The sequence below is a fragment of the Lytechinus pictus genome, chromosome 5 (genome assembly GCF_037042905.1).
Source record: "Lytechinus pictus isolate F3 Inbred chromosome 5, Lp3.0, whole genome shotgun sequence".
Taxonomy (NCBI): Eukaryota; Metazoa; Echinodermata; class Echinoidea; order Temnopleuroida; family Toxopneustidae; genus Lytechinus; species Lytechinus pictus.
The window spans coordinates 21,511,455-21,538,742 of record NC_087249.1 but is presented as its reverse complement, the minus strand read 5'-3'; the positions used below and the strand labels follow the sequence as shown (position 1 = coordinate 21,538,742).

General features: G+C 37.5%; 1 protein-coding gene across 3 annotated transcripts; it reads right to left on the bottom strand.

Moving 5' to 3' along the window:
- Positions 1–8,218: 8,218 nt before the first annotated feature.
- Positions 8,219–25,431, bottom strand: LOC129262366 (uncharacterized). Of its 3 annotated transcripts, XM_064100017.1 has the most exons (9): positions 25,391–25,431; positions 25,257–25,290; positions 15,550–15,692; positions 14,864–14,948; positions 14,304–14,487; positions 12,412–12,605; positions 11,937–12,060; positions 11,213–11,349; positions 8,219–10,344 (listed from the first exon to the last, which is right to left on the bottom strand). In XM_064100017.1, exons 3-9 carry the CDS (start codon positions 15,594–15,596, stop codon positions 10,030–10,032), a joined length of 1,086 nt encoding a protein of 361 aa, XP_063956087.1. In that variant the 5' UTR covers positions 15,597–15,692; positions 25,257–25,290; positions 25,391–25,431; the 3' UTR covers positions 8,219–10,029. The 3 variants fall into 3 exon arrangements, with proteins under 3 accessions (XP_063956087.1, XP_063956088.1, XP_063956089.1); XM_064100018.1 differs by lacking the exon at positions 25,391–25,431 and having other exon boundaries at positions 11,213–11,343; positions 25,257–25,359; XM_064100019.1 differs by lacking the exon at positions 25,391–25,431 and having other exon boundaries at positions 15,594–15,692; positions 25,257–25,358.
- Between the last annotated feature and the right edge of the window lie 1,857 nt (positions 25,432–27,288).

Here is a 27,288-nt window from a genome sequence, read left to right as displayed (position 1 = left end):
CAATGGGGAGATGGGAGATTATTGGACACGAATTTAGCTTACGTGGGCCAATGACGTCAAATGACGCGTTTTAGCCCATGTGCTAAGTTAGCCGACCCTTGAGAATTCGGGCCTAATTGGGGATGATGGTCGGGAGAGGACAATCAGTGGTGAACAGATTGGGGTTTGAGGCTCTTGCCCCCCCTAAAAAAAAATATATATATATAAAACAAATAAATGAATAAATAGATAAATAAATTACTAAACAAATAAATTAAGAAAATGGAAAAATATGAAAAATTAAATAAAAAAATAATCACGACCACGAAAAAAAGAGAAAAGGAAAGAAAGAAGGGTGAGACATTACGGGACATTTGCTCCGGGCTTTATTTTGTCTAAGATATCGGGTTATAGGTTCAGGGTGCACCCATCATGTCCATGATGGTGAAAAATACTTCTGAACATGAAAAGATGCGTAAAAAAAAAGGAGATCCCAGATTAGACTTTGACGGATGGTTTTCTTTTTCATAGGTTGGTGTATTAATGATTCTTGCTAATTAGGTCATGTGACCACACGGCGTCACCACCACGAAATGATTTGAAGTCTACCTTGTCTATTTTGTGTGAGGCACATCGTAAGTTGTCCCACACTCCGGTAAAGTACCGTTTCGGTTCCTGATGGTCAAACGGGCCTAATTACAACTGGCAGGCAAAAGATATTCATTCGAGCCAACCCATTGCTCAATTTTTAAATTTGATATTGCTGATTACAAAAATGAATGAATATGACTGACAACCTTACACTGATTCTAGGGAGGGTACCTACTGAACTTACTTTTTCCGAATTGGAAAGATATTTCACCACTATGGAACTATATTTTTACCAGCGGAAGAATTAGGGTCATTTTACTCTCTGAAGTGATGAATTTGGTCCCGTCAGGTGTAGTCTTCGTAAATGCTGATTTATTTTTAAAATGAGCCGGTCGAGGTACCCTTTTCTGGTCAGATATGGAATGTCAGACATTTATCCTATCCACTGGTAGTAAACATTCAACCCTCAAATTTCCTCCTTATTTTTTATAAATTCTTTTTAAGTGCCACTTTAATACACGAGTCTATGGGAAATGAATTAGGCCTGTGAGCCCTGATGCTATTTTGGTTGCATAACTCTTCAGAAGGTGCAACGTACATTGCGTTGACAGCACTAGCGTACCTAAGGGGGGAGGGCAGGGGAGCAGACTGCTCCCCATGACGAGTCACAACTCATGCAGGGGACGTATTCCTGCCCCCCCTGACGAGTCACAACTGATACAGGGGACGTACCCCCCTTGTTTTTTTAGGTTGAAGACCTTTTTTTTTTTGCTTGTCAAATTTGTTCTGGCAAGAAATCCTTCATTTGTGGTTGAAGACTTTTTTTTTTTTTTTGCTTGTCAAATTTGTTCTGGTAAGAAATCCTTTATTTGTGGTGAAGACCTTTTTTTTTTTTTGCTTGTCAAATTTTTTCGCGGTATCCTCCAAAAAAATTGCCCCCCTTCTGGAAAATCCTAGGTACGCCAGTGGTTGACAGATAAAGTCCCAGGTGATTTCACTCGGTATTTGAATTGTCCATGACTTGTATTCATTAAACGTGGTACGCGTAAAGAAAGCCGGTTTATATATATCATGTATTGGTCACATATTTATTCAAGAGAAAGTATCGAAAATAATTTCATCATAATCACCTCCCTACATGTGGTTTCCCTGGCTTTTATAAGTGCATTTATGAACCCTGTTGAATTATCAATTGTCGATCGAGATCATAGGAAACTTTGTGAGAGTGTGGAGAAATCAACTGTGACGTCACATTTAAGTAGCTGACGGACACAATCTAGAGGAGAGTTTTGTCATTACTTCAATTCCACATAGGTCTGAAAGAATATAATCGGACTATAGGCATTTGTGTTGAAATCTTGTAAACTTAGAAACCACAGTCTTTAGCTAGCTAGATAAAGTGTAAAATGGCCTCTCTTTAAAATGTAAATAAGATCCTACTGCTTCGATTTCAATCGATCTGAAGACTGCGTTTCAATGTTTATCACGATCTTGGGGGATCGGAGGAGCACGGATGTCCCATTTATTGATTAGACGGGCGCGAGGGGATGGTCAAGGACACATAGTTATCTACATTAATGTGTTATGTCTTATCGCTAGTTTGGCCTTGTATAACGGATCAATTTTTTTTCTCGTCGGATTAGGCAGTTAAATTTCGTACCTGAGTTTCCCTGGTTCCCAGGGACTCGTGCTCTTTCGAGATCCTCATGAATTCTGTAGCAAGGGCTCGGGGCTGGCCTATGGCAGGCGGAGGGAAACAAAATACCCCCAAGACACTGTTGGGACCTTTAAGATCGCTTCTTTTAGCAGGAAGCCAGGAATCACGATTAGCTTTTATGATAACGGGTATCCTTGCATTCCCCGTTGATCATGTTGATTTGTTCATGAAAAAAAATTGGCAGGATTAACCAGGAACGAATGCTGTGCGGGATTCCCGCAGGTAGGCTTAGACTTTTGTCAAGGCATATTTTATCCGTTACTCCGGGACTTTAGGTTAATAAAAGGTTATGTGGCGTAGCTACGGGGGGAGGGCCTGGGGCACGTACCCCCCCCCCTGAGATTTGGTGTGCCCCCCCCCCCCCAAGGTGCTCCCCCCTGAAAAAATTGGCGGAGCAAAAAAAAGGAGAAAGAAGAAAAGAAAAAAGAGAAAGAAGGGGAAAGGCAGAAGGAAAAAAAGAAGAGGAAAATAAGAGGAGCAAGACGAGTGAATGAAATAATGTTGGGGAAGACTTGCAAAAAAAATATTTCATGTTACTAAATAAAATTTTCGCTCGCACTTCGCGCTCGAATTGCCTGTTCGATGAGATTCATATCTTGCTCAATAGGCTGATATGGAGCTTAAAATATCAAATTTTGAAGTCAATATACAAAACATATTTCAGCTCGGACATCGAGCTTTCATTTTTTTCCATTTACAAATTAAATCCGTTAATATGGTCTACATATGAACATTTTAAGCTCACGCTGCGTGGTCGCATTATTTGATTTGCCAAGTTCCTAATTGTCTTCGTGTATTCCATAGGTGCCTGAAAGTTCTCAAAATATCAATTTTCAGATGTGACTGTCAAAACATAGGCCTATAAGTTCGCATTTTGATTGGTGAGTACTCTATATCAATTCTATACAGAGGCAAACAAAAACCCCAGGCCTTTTCATTACATTTTATTTTAAAAATTCAGCTCGCGATTTGCGCACGCATTAATTGTTAAAAATGTATTAACCATTGTAATGCGTATTCATAATTACAAAATGCTTAAAATTTCTAGTTTTCAAGCCTTAAAAAAACAACTTCCACGCTGTCATTACGCATATTAGATTAACAAATAAGAAAATAACGTTTTCATGAATTCCTAATAACTAAATTGCGTCTTTTCAGAATGGAATATCGACAAGCTTAGGAATAATACTAAGAAGATAGTCATCATTTTCATATGATGACAAAATGTCCTTAGAGTGTCCCGGTCCTTTGTTAAAATAATAGGCAAAAAAAAATCAGCTCGCGCTTCGCGGTCGCATCATTCATTATGTGTGATCCACATCCACTTCACAAATTTCCTACAAAATACTTGAAATAGTGTTTAAATTGACCCTTTTCAGGTCGTTATATCAAATGTTTTCAGCTCGCTTGCATTATTGATCTTCATGATTTAAAAAATGTATTCAGAATGCCCAGATTCTAGGTCTAAATCTGAAACATGCGCACGCACGTTTATTGAGATAGCCTGTATGTTCTTTATTTAAAATATGCTTAAATTATCCAGTTTAAGATCAGAATATCAATAATTGTCTGCTCGTGCTTCACGCTCGCATTATTAATGATACCCAATTAACGATATATTCATGATTTACAAAATATGAATAGAGTGTCCCGCTTTTAGGTCTAAAATCTTAATTTTCTTCGGCTCACGCTTCGCGCTCGCATCAATTGCTTAGTTACATACCTATCCCATTCATGATTACAAAAAGTGCTTAGAATGTCAAAAAGTTTTAGCTTGCGCTTCGCGCTCCCATTATTGAAATATGTAACGTAATCGTGGGTAGCTGTAAATAGTCCTTTACAGGTCCCTTTCCGATCATGTTAGAACATTTATTAAAATTTATTTCTGCTCGCGCTTGGTAATTATCTAGTTACATACGCATCTTGTTCATGATCACAAACATTGCCCAGAATTTTAAATTTTCAGGACAAAATACATGAAAGATAAAAAAAATCGCTCCGCGTTCGCACTTTTTATAAAGGGCTTATGAGATTATTTCATATTTATGTTGTTTTATAAGAATAAAGCTTAGAAGTGACTGATCGGGGAAAACATAGGTGAAGATAATTTAAGGCCCCACCCCCTATTGGCGAAAGTCGGATCCGCCCTTGTGACACACACACACACACATACAAAAATGTTGCCCCCCTGAAAAAGCACGGACCCCCCCCCCCCCCCAGTATAGTATTTGCAGCACAAATGGAACCTCAATCAAAAACTCTGTCTGATCATGGGCAATGGTCTGATAGTGGACGAGTTCCACACCCCGGTCAAAACCCTAATCGGGTTTGATGTTGGTGGTTGAGGTGGTGGTTATGGTGTGTTGGTAGTTGTACGGTGGTTGTGAATTGCACGAACAGATAGGAACAACCGAACGGACGGGAGTCAAAATTCCTGATCAGGGGTTGGTGGTATGCTACTTATAATTTAATCCTATGACGAAGCATGTGAAAAGTTACGCATAATTATGAAACACAAATGTAGATTATTGTAAATGAAGCTCTGTTGGCTGTCCATGCACAACTTTCCACTTCAAATCCGAATACGGGCTATTGTCTTTCGTTCAAGGAAATTCAAGAAAATACAAGTTAAGAGAGTATAACTGACGAAGGGGGTTCTACTCGGAGGGAGGGGGATAGTGTTTCTTTTGTAAAAGATGCCGTTTTTGTCTCAAGAGACGCGACACAACCATGAAGGTCGAACACCTCCATGGAGCCCAATCAGCAGTAGACCCGACTGGGCCACCACATTCTGTACATCATGAGAACATTAATTAAATTTAAGACGTTATCTAAGACGTTTAGGTCTAATTATACCAAGGCTGACGAAAAGCTGGAAATTGTGTGTATTCATGATACATTTTACATGATCTACTTCTTAATGACCTTCTTCATTGGAGCCCGCGATTTGCTTACTTGCTCAAATTACTATAAATTCTTTTATGATGGTTTGGTTTGGATTGCTTTTATTCACGATTGATATACATAACTATCAACCAATTATACATGATGAAATTATTATATGTAAGGATATCTAAACATAATACTACACTTTCTATGACGAATGCAAATGTAATGTCGATGTTAAGATGTATGAATCTCCGGTGCAAAATCAGATACTCCCTATCCATCTAGACAGTCCTTAAACATGAAATTACAATTTACATACAATTCCATTATTCGATATGCTTTTAGATCTTCTTCCTGCAAAAAGGACATCGGTATATGTCGTTCCTGAAATTTGATCACAGACTTTTTTTTCAACTGAGGGCATCTTATCGCTTTATTACATGACTCATCGGAGATATTAAGATTATGTTGCTCATATACAATTTGATTGCTTCTTCTTCTCCTCCAACTGTTCTTCCTTCTTCTGATTCTTATCATTCTTCTGCTTCTTTTTCGTCCTCATCATCCATCTTCTCCCCCCCCCCCTCTTTCTCCGATCAAAATCCTGATGCGAAATGATGATGTCAACGTGTGTTTCTTTCACTCTGTTAAGCCATTGTAAAACGATTTGCTCTTAGTATTGCGAAAGACCCCAAGACTCAAAGTAAAGTAGGACTTATACTTCCATAAAGAAAAGAACCACGTTCATGTGGCCGATTACAACATTAAAAATACTTTATCAGTCCCGCAAAATAATTTCCAAATGAACAATCTTTTCCTAATCTTTTATGCTTAAGAGGTGTGATCGTTTGTCATTCTTTACTGTATTATACTCTAAGATGACGATAAATAAACAGATGAGGTAGAATGCGGGCAAACACTCCATCAAATAATGCCATCAAGCATGTCAAAAACAGTAGTCTCTTGAATGGTCTCCTCTTGAATGACTGGTGCAGTTTTATTTATTCATCATGAATTCGAGATTTCCCTATCCGCCATGTAACAGTATACGGATTGTTTTGCGAAGAAGCCATTCAATACCATAAACTTTATCACTGTAAATGTCAGAAGAAAATGGAACTATTCTCATTTTCCTATTAAATTAATTTAAAACTAGGCCCCACCCTTGATCCCTTTGATAATGACAGAGTCTTTCTTTCTGTATATACATGCTTGTTAAGGAAGATAATCCGGAATAGATGTCACGGAGATCTAGGGCTGAAACTCGCACCCCCACCCGAAATAAAGCATAGTAAAATAACCGAACAAAGAAATAAACAAAAACATAAACAAACAAAACGGAAAGGAAAATATATCACAATACGAATGAGAATAGAAATGAATAAATAAATGAATAGACGAATACGTTGATAAAAGCGATTCAAAAGCGATACGCAGATTGATTGGAAAAATGTTTAAAAGATTTATTGGATATTAAAGCTTAAGCTCACGATGTTTTTCGATCTCAGATATAACATTGTACAAAGCCACCCTGCAAGCATCTTGCTCCTAATTCCATCATTGTAAATGCCGTCGAGAACTCAGCATCGTCCCTAACCCCAAGATTGGGGCTTGATTTTCATTTCAAAATTTATGCTTCATATATCACGTTATCGAAATGAGACATTTATTGCATTTACGAAAGTAAGCATAAACGCTCTGATTATTTTCAAGGAGCAAATTGTTGCACACTGGTCCTCAATTCCATTATTTTTTCAACCGTTATTATTCCATGTTAATGCTTTCAGTTTTCTTTCAATTAAAGACTTCCCGTTTACTTTCCATTCTAAAGATAAACACAGTCTCGGATGCACCTGATCTAGCCATTGGTCCACTGATGGATGATAACATTCTTTTCGTTTACCTGATCCGAAAGCAAACATGGGTGAATGTTTTGACTTAAAACATACGGAAAACATGACTGCCAGCAACAGAAGCTTACCTGCATGCGTGCAATGTAGTGGGACGCTTTTCACGAATCGTCTTGTCGGTGCACACTTAAAAATGTTGGGCCACAATACTGTCCACTGTGTTGGGTGATGTTTGTTGGTAGAAAAAAATATGTATATTCTTGGCAATTATCCAATTGAGCAAATTTATTACCCAATTATTAGTTTTTATTACCCAATGTGGACACTATGTTGCCCAGGGTTGGTTAAAAGTTGGGCATTTTTTGCTCACCTATTTAAAAGTGTGATTTTTCATCGATTTAATTTGTTTTAAACCAATCAGACAATGTCAGATGCAATTATTTCAGTATCTAATCTTTGAAAAATCATTCTAGGATGGCGCCGGACATCTTTTAATTTCATCTAATTAAAAAATTTAGCATGTGCGGGATGGAAGAGAGAAGATGATACAGGACTTAACAGAGGGGAGGGGCTTAGTCGTGGAACGAAACAAAATTCTTATTTTCTATTACCACAAAAATGGTTTCGTCTTTAAAAATAATTATACTTGCTTACAATATAGCAACTTACACTTACATGTACTTTATCAGAAGTCTCTGAGCGCTCTACAACACAGCATAATTACCCTGGCTTTAACAGAGCAGCTACTATACGCGCACTGCGTTTCAAGGAATATATTCATCCCAGGTACCCATTCACCTCACCTGCACACTTAAAAATAGGTAGTCAAAAATGACCCTATAACAGTCATTTTTGACCCCATTCTCAGGGTCAACTATACACCGAACCCATTGGGGTCATTTATGACCCACTAGATGTAGTCAAATGATTTTGACTACAATGGTAGTCAACAAATGACCCAAATGAAGTAAAAAATTACTACAAAAAGGTCAAAATTTGACTACATTTAAATGAAAAGGGGTCAAATGCAATAGACAGTAGGGTCATTTCATTCCTCCATCCTTTCACTTCAATGTAGTCAATTTCAACTTCAATGTAGTCAGATTTTGACTTCAGTGGTTAGTTGTATCCGACTACTTGTAAGCTTAACACATTAATTAGACACAAAAACTAAAAGATCATTGTGCATAAACAAATAATTTATTTATAAAGAACATATTAGATGCTTCCAAAACACTAAATAGCAATACAAGAGTGGTAACATTTAAAATTTGATCCTAAAAAGTACACTGTCAAATTGAAAAGCACTGAAGCATTTTCTAACATTATTAAGACATTACAGATTTTATAATTTGCTTTTCAAATAATTGACCTTGATTGATCAATGATGTGGTAGTAGGCCAAATATCTGATCTGTATGCTTTTTTCTTGAATAAATTCATCTGGTTTGACTGCATTGACATCATAAATAGAGAAGATTCATCTTGACAAAACCAATTATCAATTACTGACCTGACAGTTATGATCCGATTCTCGTCGGAACGCCCTCTAGAGAAGATGGCTTTCGACCAGGATGGCCGAAACTGTCAGGTCAGTAATTGATATTGGTTTTGTCAAGATGAATCTTCTCTATTGAAGATCTGTATGCCATCTACAAAGTGTCTGCATCAGATTCACATGGAATGATGGCATTTACACACGCATATGATACACCACATCTGACACCTATATGTTATTACATGAATTGTCCCAAGAAAAGCTGCATATCACCTGCATTCCTGTTTACCCATTACAATTATAATTCCATCAGTAAAAGTAAAACTTGCTATTTGTAACACTTCAATTGTAAAAAGGCAATACAACTCAATTACCACACATTACATCACTTATTCATAGATTTTAGTCATTTCACTGGCGCAATCACACCTTGTGATCACATGGTATTTTACCCCTTGTTTGGGGTGTTTTTTGTCAATTAAAATCCTTGTTTGGGGTAAATTTGACCACTGTTGGTGAATCCTAGCTTGGGGTCATTTTTGAAAGTATACACATGAGTGGCCACCCTCTCCTCTCACAATCACACCAAGGTTAGTACAATGATCCCAAGCTAAACATTGATAAGTATGCAGTTCAGCATATTATTTTCATTTTCATTAAATTCTAGTTTGAAGGGCCTATGTAGTTCAGTACATCCAGTGGTATAAATAACATCAACTCGCGGAACTCAAAATACGAATCACAATTTGGATATGCGCCTTGGTTATGGCATAGTATAATGAATGGCATAGTATAATGAATGAGGGCTAAGGTCTTTGAATTCTGCTACCAGAATATTAATGTCAAGAAAACAATATCACACAGTGGTAATTATGTCAAAACTTGCTTAATGTGTCTGCTATATATTAACTTATGTACATTAAATGTTATCTGTGCAAACATTTTGGCTTAAACCTAGTCTATAAATTTAACTGATCAAAAAAACATAATTTGCCACAAAAATGACAAGTTTGAGCTTTTTGTCACAAACCCATCTTCTAAAGCCACTAGCATTAATTTGCAGAGATACAATTTAAAACGCAGAGGTATTTAGCAGACAAAATGAAAATGTTGGCATACTTGCCACTTTGCAATTTTGTTTGTTTTGTTGCTTGCAAAATTTAAAATCAAAATGTGGTATTGGAATTTGGATACCCTTTGTACCCCCCTGTATACGAATGACTAAAATAGATTTGAAAAGGATAGGCAGTGAAATTGATACGCATTTATCTGATGTCACAAAGGAACCCTAAAGGCGCATGCGTACACACGCAAGCAATTGAAGATGCTGCTTAAGTACGCACGTGGAGCTGCTGCCTTGAGGAATTGACGTACCTCGATACCTGAACTTGTAAAATCCATTTTAGTATTGAATTTCATACATGGCATACAGACATATCCAAATTAGGAGACATATCAGAATTTTGAGTTCTGCTGAACTGACATTGACCATTAAATGGTTGAAAATTAAGTATGAAGGACATATGTCCTTAATGACCTCACACAGGAGGAGGTGTTCCTGTCTTTGGCATTTACCTGGTACAGAACTCTTTGAATAAACTCCCATGTAGTATAGCACGCAGATGGATACTCCAGGTCAAGTACATAAAACAACTTGAAACACACATCAACAGCCTTCAGAAGGCTGTCTTGCTTAAGGGCACGGCCCTCAACCACAGCAAAATATTGTGCTGGCGCTTTCTGTGGGCCAAGGGCCAGGACAAATGGTTGCCGCCTCTTTGACATGAGTCCATCCAAGTATTGAGGGAGGTTTGTCCCTATCTGTAAAAAGAGAAAATAAATCTACTGATTAATTTACATTTAAAAAATAAATCTAGATATTTTCTGTCTGCGTACTTAATTCTTACTGGTAAGTGGGTTGTAGATAGATATAGCTTTAGCATGGTCCTGATGTACATTGTGTGCACACACTTTGCTGGTCGAGGAACAATATTTGACTATACTGTCTGGCGTTTGACATCATGGGTCAGTCTGTCAAATCTATATAGTGAGGGTAACTACTGTAACTTGACCATGATCATGATAGAAGTTGTCATATAAACTTAACCTTTCTTTATATCACAGTTCTAAAGATCTATCACAGATCTAGGTGTAGAGTGAGAGTCGAGTTCTATTAGGGACCTGTCAGCTGAACTTCAATTAGCAAACATGGAAAGTTTGGTCTGCATGTGGGATGTGCTACAAATGTTGTAGTGCGACAAGCATGCAAATTCTGCAGTTAATCGAACCATAATCAAAATGATACAGAGATGCCAGTGACTTTGGTCACATTTTCCTGAAACGCTAATAAAATTTCTTGAAAATATGAATTTTTAATCTTGTTTTGTACTGGAGATGCTGAAAAAAATTTCCTGAAGTCTGGCATCTCCGATGATAACAATTAAGTAAAACAGATCTATGCAATACAAACTGTGTGAGCATCACATCAGCCAAACTGTTGTTGTCTTGATGAACGTGTCCCATTCTTTACATATCACTTTCAACCAAATGGAGTACTTGAGGCATTTCTTTCATTTTATGTGCAAGAAGATATACAAAAACATCCTCCAATTGGATATATCCCATCTGCATCCCACCTCTATACCCAAACATTTCATTTAGTAGGCACTAAAATTTACTCCATACTTACCGGCTGAAAATCAATGAAGGACTCCATTGCTTCTTTCACCGTAGCCCTGGATTTCTTTGCGTTTGACAGTTTTCCTGTAGGCAGTATCAAGGGCAGTGCTGTCAGACCTGCATCCTGTGCACTTTGATCATCTATATCTGAAAGGAAAACAAACTTCAATTAAAATAGAGCAATTCCATGGTAAATATTTTAACACTGAATCGCATCTTTTTTACAACAGTATACAAAATTATTGAAAAGCAAAATATTACAGAAAATACCCCGGGTGGGGGTGGTGGTGGTGGGGGCACTCAATATTGAAGTTCGCACCATGTGCGATCAAAAAGACCCCCTTTTTTGGACTGCTGTCACCCAAAGACCCCCGTTTTTTCCATTTGATGACCCAATTTTTTTCTGTCACCCAAAGACCCATGAATTTTGCACTCTCTGACCCAAAAATTGCCCAAATTTTTGATTTTCAGAAAAATGCCATTTAATCACACTAAAAAAGAGCCAATTTTTTAGCTTGGTGTGTCACCGAAAAACCCAGATTTTAGACTGTCACTGAAAGACACCCTATTTTTTTACTTGTCACCCAAAGACCCCCTATTTTTCATTTGTCACCCAAAGACCCCCTATTTTTCATTTGAACGCATCACCGAAAGACCCCTATGTTCGAGATGTGTGATCTTACTCGTACGTCACTTTCATATTGAGTGCCCCTCCCCCCGGGGAAAATATGTACCGGCTTGCACTTGTGGACTTTGCTTTTCTCCATACTGCAGTAGTTTTTTTGCCAGTTCTTGAGTCCATTTCATGATTAATCTGTCAGACACATCCCCATGAACTGCTCTGAAATCACCATCTATCTGTGATTCAAATTAAAATGCATAAAGAAGGATTGTAAAACCTTGATTCAGTATGGTAATTTTGGGGTGGGCACATGTGTAATGTCTAATTGCAAAATGAATATCCAGCAACCAAGGAGCTAGGCCTTGATTATGTTAATGACACCTGGCAAAAGATACATGTAGGGAAGTATATTATTATCAGTAGTACCAAATAAAAACAGGCAGAATTTGGTAGACTTTTGTTACTGGTCCTGGCAGGCAAAAAAGATCAATGAGGAATTTTATTTGGGTTTTTGAGAAGCACACCTCAAGAATTAATGCTTTACTGTACTTTTGACATAAACCAAGAAAACAAAAGTTACCCCATACCATGTTAGGGACCTCAAAGAGTCGAGACCATTGCAACTCGATGTCATGCACGGTAGATTTCTTCTCTGAGTGAATTTCTTCTTGTCTTTTCAGTGCAGTCTTCTTCATGAATTCCACCACTTTAGGGATAGGGCTATTATTATGTTGAAGCCATTGCTTCATTTCTTCCAAGTTCTCCGGCTCCATATCTTTTTCTGAAAAAGACAAGGTGATAAAAAACAAACTCAATAGTAGGCTACCTACAGCAAACCCTAAACTACCTTTTACAAAAAGTTAAAGTCCTTCTCAAGCCTTTCGGCCCATAGAGCGGCGCCTATCTCCATTTCAATAAACCTAGGCCACATGTCTACTGGAAAGTAGAGAAACTACAGCAGGGGGTTAGTCCACTGGTAGCCATGTGTTTAACTTCCCTACTCCATTCTTCTAATGTCGAGTGCCTGACAAGAAAGCAGTAGGTACCATTTTTAAAGCCTTTGGTATGGCCCGGCTGGGGTTCAAACCCACAACCCCCCGATCATGAGGCGGACGCTCTAACCACTAGGCCACCATGCCGGTGACACCTGTTTAAGGCTCTAAAATTTGACGGCAATCAATCCTAAGATCTAGTGCACTGATGTAAGTCCCGGGGGGGGGGTCTGTCCTCATTGAAAGGGGGGGTATCATGCTTGACCAAGAATTCACGTAAAAAGGGTGTTTTTTACAATCATGCACATTACGTGCGTAACTTAAATAGGGTCTCAAAATCACCAAAAATCAAGAAAAAGGGTCACTTTTTTTAAACCGATGAGTTACGCATTCAGTGTCTTAAAAAAAAATTCACCTTACCTGTGTACTTAGGGCTAATTGCATGTTCATTTAACACTACAGTTTATCACAATGATGGAATATTCCCAAATCCCAGCCAAAAACACTTTGCACATGCCCGCAAACACTTGAATTAGCCCGACCTCATGCACGGAAAGCAAAACATATATCACTATTTGCTTGGTTTGAAAATAGTTATTACTTGCTTTGGGGATTACTTACTTAGGGTAGCAAATTACCGATAATCATACTTATTTAGGGTGTATATTTTTGCATTTGTAAATACTTGTTTAGGATGCTTTTGGCAAGTCCTTGGTCATGCATGATACCCCCCTTTCAATGAGGACAGACCCCCCCTGGGATGTAAGTTCCTGACCAGATGCACTGCAGGAATCAGACTAAGCTTCCTGTAAAAATTTATCTAAACTAGTTATAGGTTTCTTGTAAGAGGTTGGAACATGCCTTTGATGCAAGTTGATTAAGTGTTACAAGCAACAACAACAAAAAAAAAACCATGCAGATGATTTTAAAGTGCGCTCTACAAATTTAAAGCGTAAACTCACAGCCTCAACACACTTTGAGAGAAATGGCATTGATCACTTTCACCCAAAAGACACTCCATTTAGCATCATCCAGGGATGCAGCTGCTATTGGGCACAGAACCCTATTCAGCCTACATCTAGAAGAACAATATTGCAACTGGGACCAGCTCTCGGAGTCCCCGAATATTATACCGGTAGCTGAGACAATAAGCAATTAGTTCCGTGGCCAAGGGAATTTCAATCAAACATACAAATCATGGCTGCGCTGGGACTTGAACACACAACCTTAAGATCTGGAGTACAATGCCCTACCGATTGAGCTAACTTGATCACAAGCAATCTGCTGAGCATCATGAGGTGAAAATTAGTAGACCAAAGACTGGTCCCTGTGGAATGTGGAACATTATAAATCATCTGATAATTCTGAAGATTGTAATCAAGTAAGCCTACCAAACCCAACTTGAACTTGAAGATGAGCCAGTAATAATTAAACATTCAATGTTCACAAAGCATGCAACAAAACTTAAACTAGGCACATTAACATACCTTTAGATTTTAGTTCTTCAATTTTTTCCTTGGTTGATGGTTCTTTCTGGTTTTCCTCACTTGAACTTGAAGGTTCCAAAGATGTCCACCCTTGCTTTGGCATTCTCTTTCTCACATTTTTCAACCTTTCTTCGATGAAGCCCTTTGCATGTTCACCCTCTACTGCTGGTGTATACCATGCTTCCTATGTGCGAAATTTATACAAAGAAATACATGTAACAGCAATGAGTGAATATACAGCACCTACTTTACAGTACAACCTAAAAAAGTGTAACATTTAAGTGTAAAAGTTTTGTTCAATTCAGTATTTAAACACTTATGATGGTGCAAAATAGTTGACAACGCATATTGTTGTTATCGAACAACAGAAAGAATATGGCACGAGAGAAACCGAAATGCCACCAATAAGCGTTAGATGAGTCCGGTATTTTATCTTCTGTTCAAAGTTATTGTTCATGGGAAAAGCCATATGGTACAATGGGACAAAAACAACTTGTTGATAACAACACAATTTTCTGCTTCAAATGATGTTCTTTTAACGTGATTAAACTTATACTTACATAACCAGGTCCTTCAACATCTTTCAGTGCTGGAAATTGTTGAATCATGGATATTGCCATGCCCACCTTCTGTTCAGCAGATGGTCTATAATATTATAAAGATCCAAGAAGAAAGGAAAAAAATAATGATCTACTACAGATACCTATAAGATAATATAAGAACAAATTTGTCTTTTATTAGTAAATAGATTTTGCACTCATTCATCTTCCAGATGCTCCCTGCTGCCTTTAAACTATGCTGCATACTTTTTAGCAGCACAGCAAGGGCAATCATCTTCCAGTGATGTCACTGCACCATGCACCTGAACAAGTTTGGAGATGAATATTGATTGTAACTGTCTTTTCATTTTCTATTGAAAAGTTATCTTCAGAAACCTGAAACAGTCAAAGTTTTGTAACAAAGCAAATATTTCAGTTAATTTTTATAATGAAACTTCCCCCCCCCAATTTTAAGAGTTGTTGAATCATATCAGGGATATGAAAATCATCAATTTATCTTTTCTCCTTCTACCTGAAGGTTAAGAACTTATATCCATCCCTCATATATCCCCAGACAGGGCATGCATAAGCTGGCAGCAAACCTGCATTTCACCGCTTTTGTGAAAAATAGCTTTTGACTGGTCTAAGCTCCAACCCTGGTCTATTGATTTTGTTAGTTGTTTGGAAATTTTTGAGTATTTTCTTACTTGTTTCCATATTTCTCCATGAGGTGGGATACAACTATTCTCACCATTCTTCGTCTGTTAGAGGCACTTTGTGGTCCACCTTCTTCAAGTTCACTGAGAATGGACTGGCCACCAGCAGCCTTTTCCAGAATAGCACTTATGTCCTAGAATTTGGTAAAGAAAAAAACAAATATTTGAACGGTTATTTTTATTATACCAGTATTTTTTTTTCAGTTAGGCCAGAAAAAAATTATTTGTTACTCGTTAAAGTACATGGGAATTAGAATTTACTTCTTGTCAGAACTGTTTAAATTTATACCATGTGAGGCATTTTCTTGAGATTTGACAAAAATACTTTTTGTTATCAAAAGTTTTTGTTAACGAGTTGATATGTACATGTAATTATGTATAGTGCAATGAATAACGAAATACAAAATGTTTACATCAATCTGATTTTGTAGGCCTATTATTCAGCATGACTCCTATTTTGCTCAAAATATTGGGTTTTTATTATTGATTAGTATTTTTTTTTATTGAAAGGCAGTCCTCTCAAAAATTTAAATGAACGTCCAATTTTGCAATTCTAAACATCCAATTCTAAAAATTTCAGGGTCCCAAATTCAATATTTGTCTATTTGTCAAAACTCTATTCATTTTCAAAATGCAATTTTTTGCGTTAATTTTCAACTGTCCAAAAATCTGACCGAACGTCCAATTTTGCGATGTAAGCTGTGCTTACGATTTAAAACGACGCTTGCGCGTCTTTTCTAACATTGGCGTACAAAATTGTACATGCCGGCTTAACATCAAAAAAAAAATTTCAGGGTCCAAAATCCAATATTTGTCTTCATATCAGACACAAAACTCTATTCATTTTCAAAATGCAATTTTTTGCGTTAATTTTCAACTGTCCAAAAATTCAACTGAACATCCAATTTTGCGATGTAAGCTATGCTTACGATTTAACTCATTCGCGACAGAGGGCCTGTCAGAGAGGATTTCAATGACCACTCTTCCCATTGGCAACTTGAGAGTCTAATCTATACTTAGTGTGGAACACAGCACTTACTTATGGGGATATATGATTTCAGAGTAATAAGACATTGGCCCTATGCAACCTGTAGGAGCTTTACATGGGATGAATGATAGACATAAATCTTAAGAAATAACATCTTTATGAAAAAATAAATTCCTGCAGTTATAAGAATACATTTTACTTGTGAGAAAAACAATTGTTAGTACTTCCAAGTCATTTATGATGCACCACATACCTAACTGAAAATGGAATAGTCTAGACATACAGGGTTCAATAAAGTTCAATAAACTTATCATACCATATAGGTTCATCAATTTCGGAATAGGGGTATCAACATAATGGGGAAATATGTCAAACAGAAGATACAGTGGCTAAATATCATTTTCATTGCATTATAATAGATTCTAAAGGCATGATTATTCAGTTTGTTTTCTTCCTAAAACTGATATTGCTAAAATTTAGGCAACTCTTTGATTATCTTTGTAAGTAACTTACTCTACCCTGCTTGAGAATAGACTGGCCTGTCTACCTATTTGCATATGATATGCGCGCAGTGCTTACACACTGGGTTGTGTGTATGCGTAAAGCACACAAGCACATAGACATTGCATGGGACATTGTACTGTTTGTTGTAGGCACAGAGATACGATCTTACGTATACTAGAGAGGGAACTCTTTCCGCGTGTTTTTATTTCCCATAGCTAGGTTTTGTACATAGCCAACATGGCTGCCGGCGGACAATTTGAAGGATGATTTTGGAGGGTCAATGTTTTATTCATGAGAATGACGTCAAAATACGCATAATGCACTTGTATGATTGGATTAAACGCTTATGTTTTATTCATGTACTCATGCATTAAACATTTTTTTCCGTCCCACAATTCCCTACGATATCTGTGCGAAGTGTCGTTCTTTTGGACTCTGCGAATTTGAAGTTTCTGAAACGAAATAGCTAGACTAATTATCTGTTTATAGAATTGATGTTCGAAATCATGGTTTCTGAGTGAACTTCATTGGAGCGGAAAATCTTGGAGGGAACATCAATACTATTCTAAATGACATTCCATAGGAATAAAAGTAAGTTACGCTCATTTTCATGTTTTGATCTCACTTGCAAATTGTAATGTGTTTGCCGGGGTTCGGGGCTCATCCTGTATTACGCACTATGTAAACCTCAATTTCAATATTTCTTTTGCCTGACTTCCAAATAAGTGTGATCATTGAGTTTCTCAAAAAATACTAGGCCTATATCTAGGGTAGGCACGCTCACGGAAATTTTCAACTCCAATGAAATTTTATCAAACTTACCTCAAAAGAAAGATTAGATGTTCAATAAAACATTTCCTAACTTGGTTTGTTGAAAAACTCGGAAAAACATGGAAATCAGATTTTTTACTAAAAATGCTGCGTCTATTGCCTTTCGTCGGCTCGGCGAGAGTCGCATCCAGCTAGCGCGCACGTGACCCACCTTACCAACGCGGGGCGGGTCCGAGCGGGTAGCGTATGCGTGGGGCCATGGCATGGTTACGGCGCGATGGAGCGCTAGGCCTGCAATCCTCATTGGAACAGCGTAGACGCGTCGCGCACATTCACATGCATATTCATGAATAAATATTGTTTTTTCCCATGCATAATGAGGTAAACACAGCTGTTTCTCTTGAAATGTGCGTTTGCTTGGAAATTGACAAGTTCTATTTTTAGTTGTTCAGAGGCGGATTAGGGAGGTGGGGGGGGGGGGGGGGGACATATAGGATGTGCCCCTTAAACAATCTTTAATGAATATTTTTCTTTTTTTGATGGGGGGGGGGGGCAATCATATGATTGGTTAAACATAGCTGGGGGTTTTTGTAATTGTTTTCTTGCCATTTTTTTTTTTTTTGGGGGGGGGAGGGGGTCAAGCTTAGTGCCTCCCAATTTCTCATGAAAGTTGAGGGTCCACTAATGGTTTAAGTTTGTGTTACCTTCTTGGGGAGGTATTTTTTTTTTTCTTTATTCTAGCTATAACTCTCATTTTAAATTTATTTAAATCTAACCCCAATTTTCTTATCTTTTTTGTTGCCTTGAATCAGTTTTATGTTGGAGGATTTTTTTTAGTTCCAGGCAAGCCCTATTGTTCGCTGATCCAGATGGGCCTCAGAAAACAAGTGAGTGATAATTATTTATGGTAATATTACTTTAGAAATATCTTTCCTATAATAATAAATATATTAGGTCTACATTTATGATTTTGCCATACTTAATAGAATAAATAGAAAATTGTCTTACCTTGACTTGGATGTGTAGGAATAATGCTCAGGGGAAAAACTTGTTGGTTCGGATTCTCACCTTGCTATCAGAGGGTCATTTGTTCCAATCCCATTGTGGCCTCGCGTCCTTTGGTTAGGCTTCAATCCACAGTGTCATTATAGGATTTTAAGGTCATTACAAATTATGTCACAAATAATTTCGGATTGGGTCATATAGAAGAACTCCTCTAATTCGTTGAACTCTATTTCATATTCCTTGCCATTATAGTTTTGAACGACACCATTCCACCACACTTCCACCCCTTGGTTGTCTTCCCATTTTTGGGTGAAATTCTTTCTCATGAGGGAGGTGGGGTGTTTGATCAACATCAGGATATTTTTCATTTTTTCATCACCTTGATTCCTGGTACACTCATTTTCTAGGATCTGATGTAGTTCTTCAACATTACATTTTGATAGGTAATGCTTGTTTGGGGATGGATTAATAAATTGCTGAAATTTGATTTGATTTGTAAGAAAAATTTTCTTGCTTGTCTTTGATGTCTTCTTGGAGAGAACTTTGTCAATTGATGAGGTGCCTTCCATTACACCTTCCTCCAATACATGCTCTATCACTTCTTCAATTTTCTCTCTGTGTTTCTTCTCCTTTTCTGTCAGTGAAAGTCTGTTTGCTTCATTTTTCTCTTTTACTGCTTTTGATACATGCGATGAGAGAATTATATCATGTTTACGTACCTCCTTCCCTTTCTTCATTGCTGAAGTAATTGTTTTCTTTTTCTCTTCTGCAGATTTACCTTCCAACCAATCCCTTGTGTCATTGGAGGAAAACATTACCTTGGCTTCCATCTTTCCTACTGAAATGTTTGGTGCTCTATGTAAGAGAGAGTCTGCCTTTGCAAACTGACGTTCACCAGATATGTTTGTAGATGAACACGTAGCAGCAGCTTCACATAGATCCTGTCCTGGTTCCCAAAAGACTCCCCCTTGCAATTGGTCTTCTAGTTGTCTCTTGCACACAATGACACATTCGTGCATCATTTTCCCCAAGATAGGACATAGAGGAGCTTTTTTGTCATCATTCATGTCATCAATGAATGGTATAGCTGCACATTCTCCAAAGGCACATGTATTGGTAGAGAGCATCAGTTGTGGATCCATCTCCCAACTCGACATACAATTGACTGCTTCCTGGTATGCAGTGTTAATTCCAAGAATGTTGTCTGCTGTACCTACCATCTTCATCCATGGCTCCGTAATCTTGAGTGAAATGAGAGCTAAACAACAAATACAAGCCTGAAGGTGGGGATCTTGAAGATACTGGTACAAAGCTGATTGTAAATCATTTGTGGGCTTCTGAACTTTCTGAAAGTAATTCAAAATAAATGGCATCATTGCAACTAAGCACTTGGCAGATTTAAATAAAATGTTAAATCGATTTCCTACCCATCTTGGGAATGTTGTCGCTGGACAACCAGCAGTCTTCAGAAAGGATGTCAGAGCAATGCCACATCCAGTTGCCTCATTATGGAATAAATCAGCTACCTTTCTGATGAGGCATGCGGTATTACTCTCCCCTCTCTTCTTGAAAAGTCTATGATATTTATCTTGGCTTTCACTCTCCTTTAATGCAGTATCGCATGCCTTACCAAGGGTGTCCAGAGGGTGCATCCCACATCTGAAGCTGTTGATATGAGATTCCCCTTTCAGGTCAGAAAGTTTCCTGTCTATTGCTGTATTTACACTCGCTCGATCTGTCATCGTATTTGCTATGCCGTCAAGCAGTAAAGGATTCACATCCGATAGAGATTCATTGATAGCACTGATATATTCGTCGCTTGTTCCTCCAGCTTGCTGGCGTAATCCTACCAAGTACGTTTTCTCTTTAGAAGCTAGTTCGCATTCTACTAGGTGACCAACTCGCGATTTTGTTGTCCCATCATACTTTAATGTTGTATTGCTTTTTGACACAAAATGCTCCTCAATCTGGTCCCGACAAATTGCCTTCATCTCAGAAGCAAAGCGTCCTTGAGTTTGCCGAGACGGTAGCTCATTCGTGAAGGTCACATCACATAGAGTTTCTGCAACAACTCTAATTGCTTCACTTACTTTGCCTTCTGCGACTCCTAGGTTCTGTAATTTATTTATAAAAGTGGGGAGGGATACAGTAATAATTTTGCATGCAATCTTTATCAGAATGATGTGACGTTTGCTCTTGTGGCAATTGATCCAAGGACAGTTGGTTACGGTTAGGGTTTGACAAAAGTTTGTTTAAAACTATGTTAGGAAAATCAATGTGTAGTGTTAGATTTGGGGTTAGCATATTTGGGCTTTGCCTTTTTTGCCAGAACAATTATAATGAGACTTTTTGTTATTAAAACAGTATTAAACTTTGTAAAAATTACTTAAACTTAAGAAATTTAGTACATGCTTATAGATTACTGAGTCAAACTTAAAATTATCTAAAATGGTTTAAATATAGGAAGAAATAACTTCATTGTGAACAATAATGAGGAATGAAATCCTTGAAACCAGTTGAACTGTAGAAGACAGGAAGTTTTGGATAAATAATAAGCTATGCTGTTATCAACATACACATGCTCATCATAACTTTTTTTGCCCAATTGTTATCAAGGTTTCCAAGATCATATTCTTGAATTATTCTGTTTGCATTTGAGTGAACTTCAATCCCTTTGAACATCCTTGCTATTAATGAAAATGTAAAAGCAATAATCGCTACATTTTTATAACAATTGAAGTAGGTAATTTTTATATCATAGACCAGGGCAACTTTGCATACAAGCTAATATAATGGTAATTTTGCCATCCCATGGTAATGCTAATCACCAACCAATCAAAATCAAAGATTCCAGACAAGTTACCCAGGAATGGCAAAGTTTACCATATTACAATATTCTATGAAATTGGGTCTTTGTGATCAGTTTCCAGTACTGTATCACAGGAAACAATCATGTATCTGATCAATTACCTGTTTTACATATTAAAAATGTCACAAGGGGAGTTTTTAAATTACTATTATGAACATTATATGACTTAATTCCTATCACTTTATTTTTTATAAATCAACTTGATTCAAAGCCAACCTGTAAATAGTAGGATGCTTCTCTTATCTGAGGGGTGTAGGACTGACCAATCTTGGTTTGGATTTGTTGAGGATGATGGGACTTGTTTTTTTCATCTTGAAGATTTTCAACAGTTTCTTTGAGTTGTTCAATCTCCTGTTGCTTCTGGGCGACCTTGATTTTTTCTTGCTCTGTGTATTTCTTTTGAATTCTTTGACGTCTTCTCTTTTCTTCTTGCAATTGTGCTCGAAGTCTCGTAATTTCAATTGTCTTCCGTTTTTCTTCACTCTTTGTCATTTGGTAGTTTATCCTCCATTCTCTTTTAGATTGTTTAAGTCGCTTTATTGTTTCGGTAATCCGTTTTCTTCCACCTCTTACACTGCCAAATATAGATGTGAAAGACTGAACCTTTTCTTTATTCTTTTTCAGTTCCTTCTCAAGGTGCTTCACTTTCTTCTTGTAAGTCATTACTTCCCTCTCTGTTTTTTGTACTATGTCCTTGAATCTCTCAAGTTCTTTTCCTAAATTTTCTACTTGATCATTGGAATAGACTTTTCTCTTTTTAGGACTAGCAGCATCGTGATCTTGGTCTACTTTAGCATTCTTTGGAGGTTGAACAATTTTTCCTGGGGGCTCGAAAGGTTCTTGCAGATAGTTGACCTTCACATCATTTTGGTCTTTAGTTTGTTTTGTTTTGTTTAGTTTCATGTACCTTCCATAGATCCTTGTTAACTTGGTCTGAAGGGCCTTTAAAGAACATTCAGAGTCATATTTGTTTTGAACTATTTCATGAAATTGTGACCATGTAATTCCCTCTCCTCTTGTGAGTTTTGGCAGTAGATCAATGACAACTCCATTAGTAATCCTATCAGCTGGTAGCTGGAGCAGATGATCCACCTCTTCTGACATTTTGGCCATGATCTTATATTAAAGCCAAATAATAATATCTGGAAGGCAAAATAATGATGCAACCTTGCTGAAAAAACCCTTTAAACAATTGAATAATAGTTATTACAATTCCATAATTCAGATTTTCGACCACAGTTCATATATGAAGAAAAATTCCTGAGAACGTAAGTGCCATTAAGATAAAAGTCATGACACCTCATGATAAAATACTGGAAGAAAAATTACTCCCCCCCTCCCCTTTCCCAGTGCAGTGCAGAAAAAAATATGTGCAATAATTGGTGCTGAAATTGTTAGGAGTACATGACACAGAAATAATTTTTTTCCAAGAATTTTGCGAGAACAAAACACGAAAAATAGAACGAAAAATTCAAACAAAACAGAACTCTAAATAATAAAAAAATAATAGATAAGAATCTTATGTTTCTTTCTTGAATATTTAAATTTCTCAAGCTAGTCATATGCTAGCTGTAATCCAGCATAGAGATCTTGTCATGTGGCATTAGCCAGATATGGTCGTTCATGGCTTTATCCTTGGCCTGGACTGATGTTCACAATCGGCCTGGAAATGTTCTCGCCAGTCGCCAGACATGCGGATGATGAGTTGAGAATGGACTCGATTTAGCGTTTTCAGGAATAGATTACGAAACCTGAAGGAAACAAAAATAATAATAAAAGAAAATAAATCAAATCATAGTCAAAAAGATTTTCAATAAGGGCTTTGAAAATAAAAATACATGTGATTTTCATAGAGATTTAAAGGAAAAAAATCATAATATAGAACGGAGCACCTCCCCCCCCCCCCTTTCACCAATTTATTTCTGAAAAAAAAGTAGCATTTTACAATTTATAAGTTTACAAATAGAAATACTGAGTGTGTAAAATAATCGATTTCCCCAAGTCTATAATAGATCAAATATTCATAAAAGGAAAAAAAAAAAAATCATACCATATTCTGATATCAATACATGATCTAAAAATTAAAAATAAACTGAAGTCAAGACAGTGAAAACAAGTAAAAACAAAAGTCTGAGAATAAGATGTAAATCCATCATGATTCATAATGAACAGGAAATAATAGGCTGTGTGCTTTGTTATGCATCTAGTTCATTGTAATATAATAAATTTTTAAAGTGAATAAAATGTTAAATTGGTCCGACCATGACTAACAAATGAAGAAAATAATATTACCTACGTAATAAGTGAGTGCAAATGTGCACACTGAAAGCGATACGCGGGACTGTGCAGGGCAGATGAAGCAGACGCCAAATCCCCCCCGCGAAATTCAAGAGCGCGAAGGCGCTAAATCGCGACAATTTTGCCTGCAACAGGCCTGTGCATCAAGCTGAATCGCTTTCATCCGCTAAGTTCTTCCCACGTAATTTCGGTGTTAAATTAAAGCTTAGAATTTCATCTTCATCATGAATCATGATGCATCAGTGTGCAAGTAATATAATTATTCATAAAACTCATAATTTCTACAAAATTAGGCAAAATTGGTACTTACAAGTGATTTTCCAGGCCTCTCGATCGTCGTTCGTTGGTTCGCTGGAAGTGCCGATGAGTCAGATGGTAAGTCCATACGTCACACAGCCATATGGTGTCTAAATCATTTTTCTGGCATTCGATATATACATGTATGAGTGGATTGAAGAACGCCATGCCATGGCTCTGGAGCTCAATTTCGCTTCGTCACGCTGCCGCCGCCGGTCGCAATTTTTGTACAGCGAACGGAGCTCGCGAAAAAGCGCCCTCATGTGATGCGTGAGCGTGCCTATCTAGGGGTCTATATAGTTTGTCGTAGATCTAGACATTCATCGGAATGCTTCATGTAGGTCCAAAGTAAACCTTTATTTCAGTTTTATTGTGATTAGACAATTATCAGGGGTAGATGTGGACTTGTTTCCGACCTCCTGTTTTTTAGTAACGACAAACTGTCGATTTTAGGCCTATTCAAATTTAGGTCAATGTAGGGATATGGTCAGAGCGGGATCCGGCCTTTGATATCGCCGGTGCTAGCCGGCTAGCGAGATTGTCGATGTAGTCATGGGGTATGAAAATAGCGGGGACGGACTAGGCCCAAACTTCAAGCTTGAAAGTTGAAGTTTAGGCCTAGTCCGTCCCCTCTATTTCATCTTCATATGAATAAGTATAATTCTCAGCAGTTTCTTTTATTCAGGAACGCTTTACTTCAGAATAATCAGTGTTGAAATACGATTGACTTAGCATTAATGTCTGTTATGTTAAGTGTTACTTGTCTAAGTCTTAGATTCTGCCTGGGCTCCCGCCCGCTGCGCGGGCGTGAGCTCTCTGGGTTACATGATGCCATGCACTGCAATGGCAATGCCAATGTCAACGTGTTATTTTGTGAAATTACTTAAGCTTAACGAAATACTACAATCATGTAAGTTTACATAGTAAAGACACAAATATGTTTGACACTCAAGACAAATTTCTTACCTTCAAACACAGCAACTAAACCACCTAATCCCCACTTATTTAGGAGCCTCTCCATCATCAACACTTGCCCCGGGGACCTCGACACGTCTTTAGACGTGTTCGGGCTGCGCGCTGCCGCAGTACGGTACCTATACCGGTACCATCAACACCAACTAAGCGGTCGCATGCGCAGACTGCAGTAAAAAAATCGCAACTTGAGCGAGACGCGGCGCGCGGGAAATTCGAAATCATACTCACCATACATTGAGTGATTCGACCTGAAGTAAAATAGTTCTTTGATAAAAATAATATATATCACAACGCAAATGAAGTGAAATACATGGAAAGTTTTAAAATGTTGTTTCTTTCACACTGATTAAATTTGTTTGCTATTACAACATTACAAGTATTAGCAAAATAACTATTGATTATTGAACACTGCACACAGTAATATATCCCTCCGCCGTTCAACTTGCATTGCAGTCATTTTGATGATGACTCTTTAGGCAAGTTATTTTTCCACTTCATACACCTAGTCATTTTTAACTTCCGGCGCAGTCAAAAAGCCAAAAGGCAAAGTAAACAGTGAAAGGTTGACCCCATATGCAGTCAAATTTGACTACATCCAGGGTTATTTTGAAATGACTACCCAAACTAGTCAAATTTTGACTACCTATTTTTAAGTGTGTGGGATGAGTGCAGCACAATGTGGATACATTTCTTGCTGAAGGAAAACACACCATGGCTGGGAAGTACGTCCCTCAAATTAAACGACGAGAGTCATAACCACTAGACCGCGAAGCTCCCGACGTCCTCTAACCCATCTTGCCCCCTCCCCTACAAAAATCACCTCGGCCCCGATTCTGCATGTGATTGTGGGGACCTCAGAGAGGCGGAGCCGGGGTATTTTTGTAGGGACAAGAGCACGACTATCAGAAGCACTTCGGGAAATGGATGTTTAAAGCCTAATAAGCAATGGTGGAGAAAAACACTGAGTGCGTATTACAATCTACAGAACATTTCGAAAGAAAACACAACATTCGCAAAAGCAACAGAGGGTTCGATAAAAAAGGGCAATGCTTTAATCGACGCGAGGAGGAGAAAAGGAGGCATGAAAATACGAAATACCAAACAGAAAGTGGTCAGAATGTGGGGTAAGCAAATACCATGGATTTTAGGTAAATGATCATGCTAGGACTTTTACGATTGGACTTGCGTAAGATGGAAGAGCAACTAGAATTCTTGAATCATAGTTTTCAAAACTTTTGGCCCAAGCGAAATTATTCTGAGACATCATAAAAATATTCTAAATTTATCAGAATCCTTGTAAACAAAGTATTTTAATTTCATACAACGGATAAAATATGGTCTTCGTCAGAGAAATGAGATATACCAAGCTACACCAGGGGGTAAACCAAACTAAAATGTCTATTTCTAATCCACTGTTTGTTTTCGGTTAATAATTTTCACGTAGAGAGAAAACAGATAGATTTATGTTATAATGATTATTTTAAAGGGGAATGAAACCTTTGGAACAAGTGGGCTTGTGTGGAAAGAGACAAATTAAAGAATAAGATCAAAGAAAGTTTGAGAAAAATCAGACAAATAATAAAAAATTTATGAGCATTTGAATATTGCGATCACTAATGCTATGGAGATCCTCCCATTGGCAATGCGACAAAGATGTGTGATGTCACATGTGAACAACTTTCCCTGTGAGGGACTATAAAATACCCCTAAAATGTCATTTTTTGCTCTTTCTTATAGTGATACAAACTCTTATCCATAATGTATTCTTTAAAAATCCATACCACATGCCCTCTCTAGAAAAAGAATACATGATCTACTGATAGATGTGATAAAAGAGGCAGTTTAAGTGAAATGTATAGAAAAGTGATGGGAAAGTTGTTCACAAGTGACATCACACACCTTTGTCACATTGCCAATTGGAGGATCTACATTATGATAATGATCTAAACTTCAAATGCTCACAACTTTCTTATTATTTTATTCAATTTTTCTCAAACTTTTGTTGACCTGTTTCTTTGATTTT

Bases quoted from the DNA above. Each gene is read 5' to 3' on its own strand.
- LOC129262366 (XM_064100017.1), bottom strand. From the start codon at position 15,596: ATGGTGAGAATAGTTGTATCCCACCTCATGGAGAAATATGGAAACAA. The intron at 12,606-14,303 runs GTATGTTAATGT...TGTCTTTTTCAG, and splicing joins TGAAGAACTAAAATCTAAAG to AAAAAGATATGGAGCCGGAG. The intron at 10,345-11,212 runs GTAAGTATGGAG...CTCTTTTTACAG, and splicing joins CCTTCATTGATTTTCAGCCG to ATAGGGACAAACCTCCCTCA.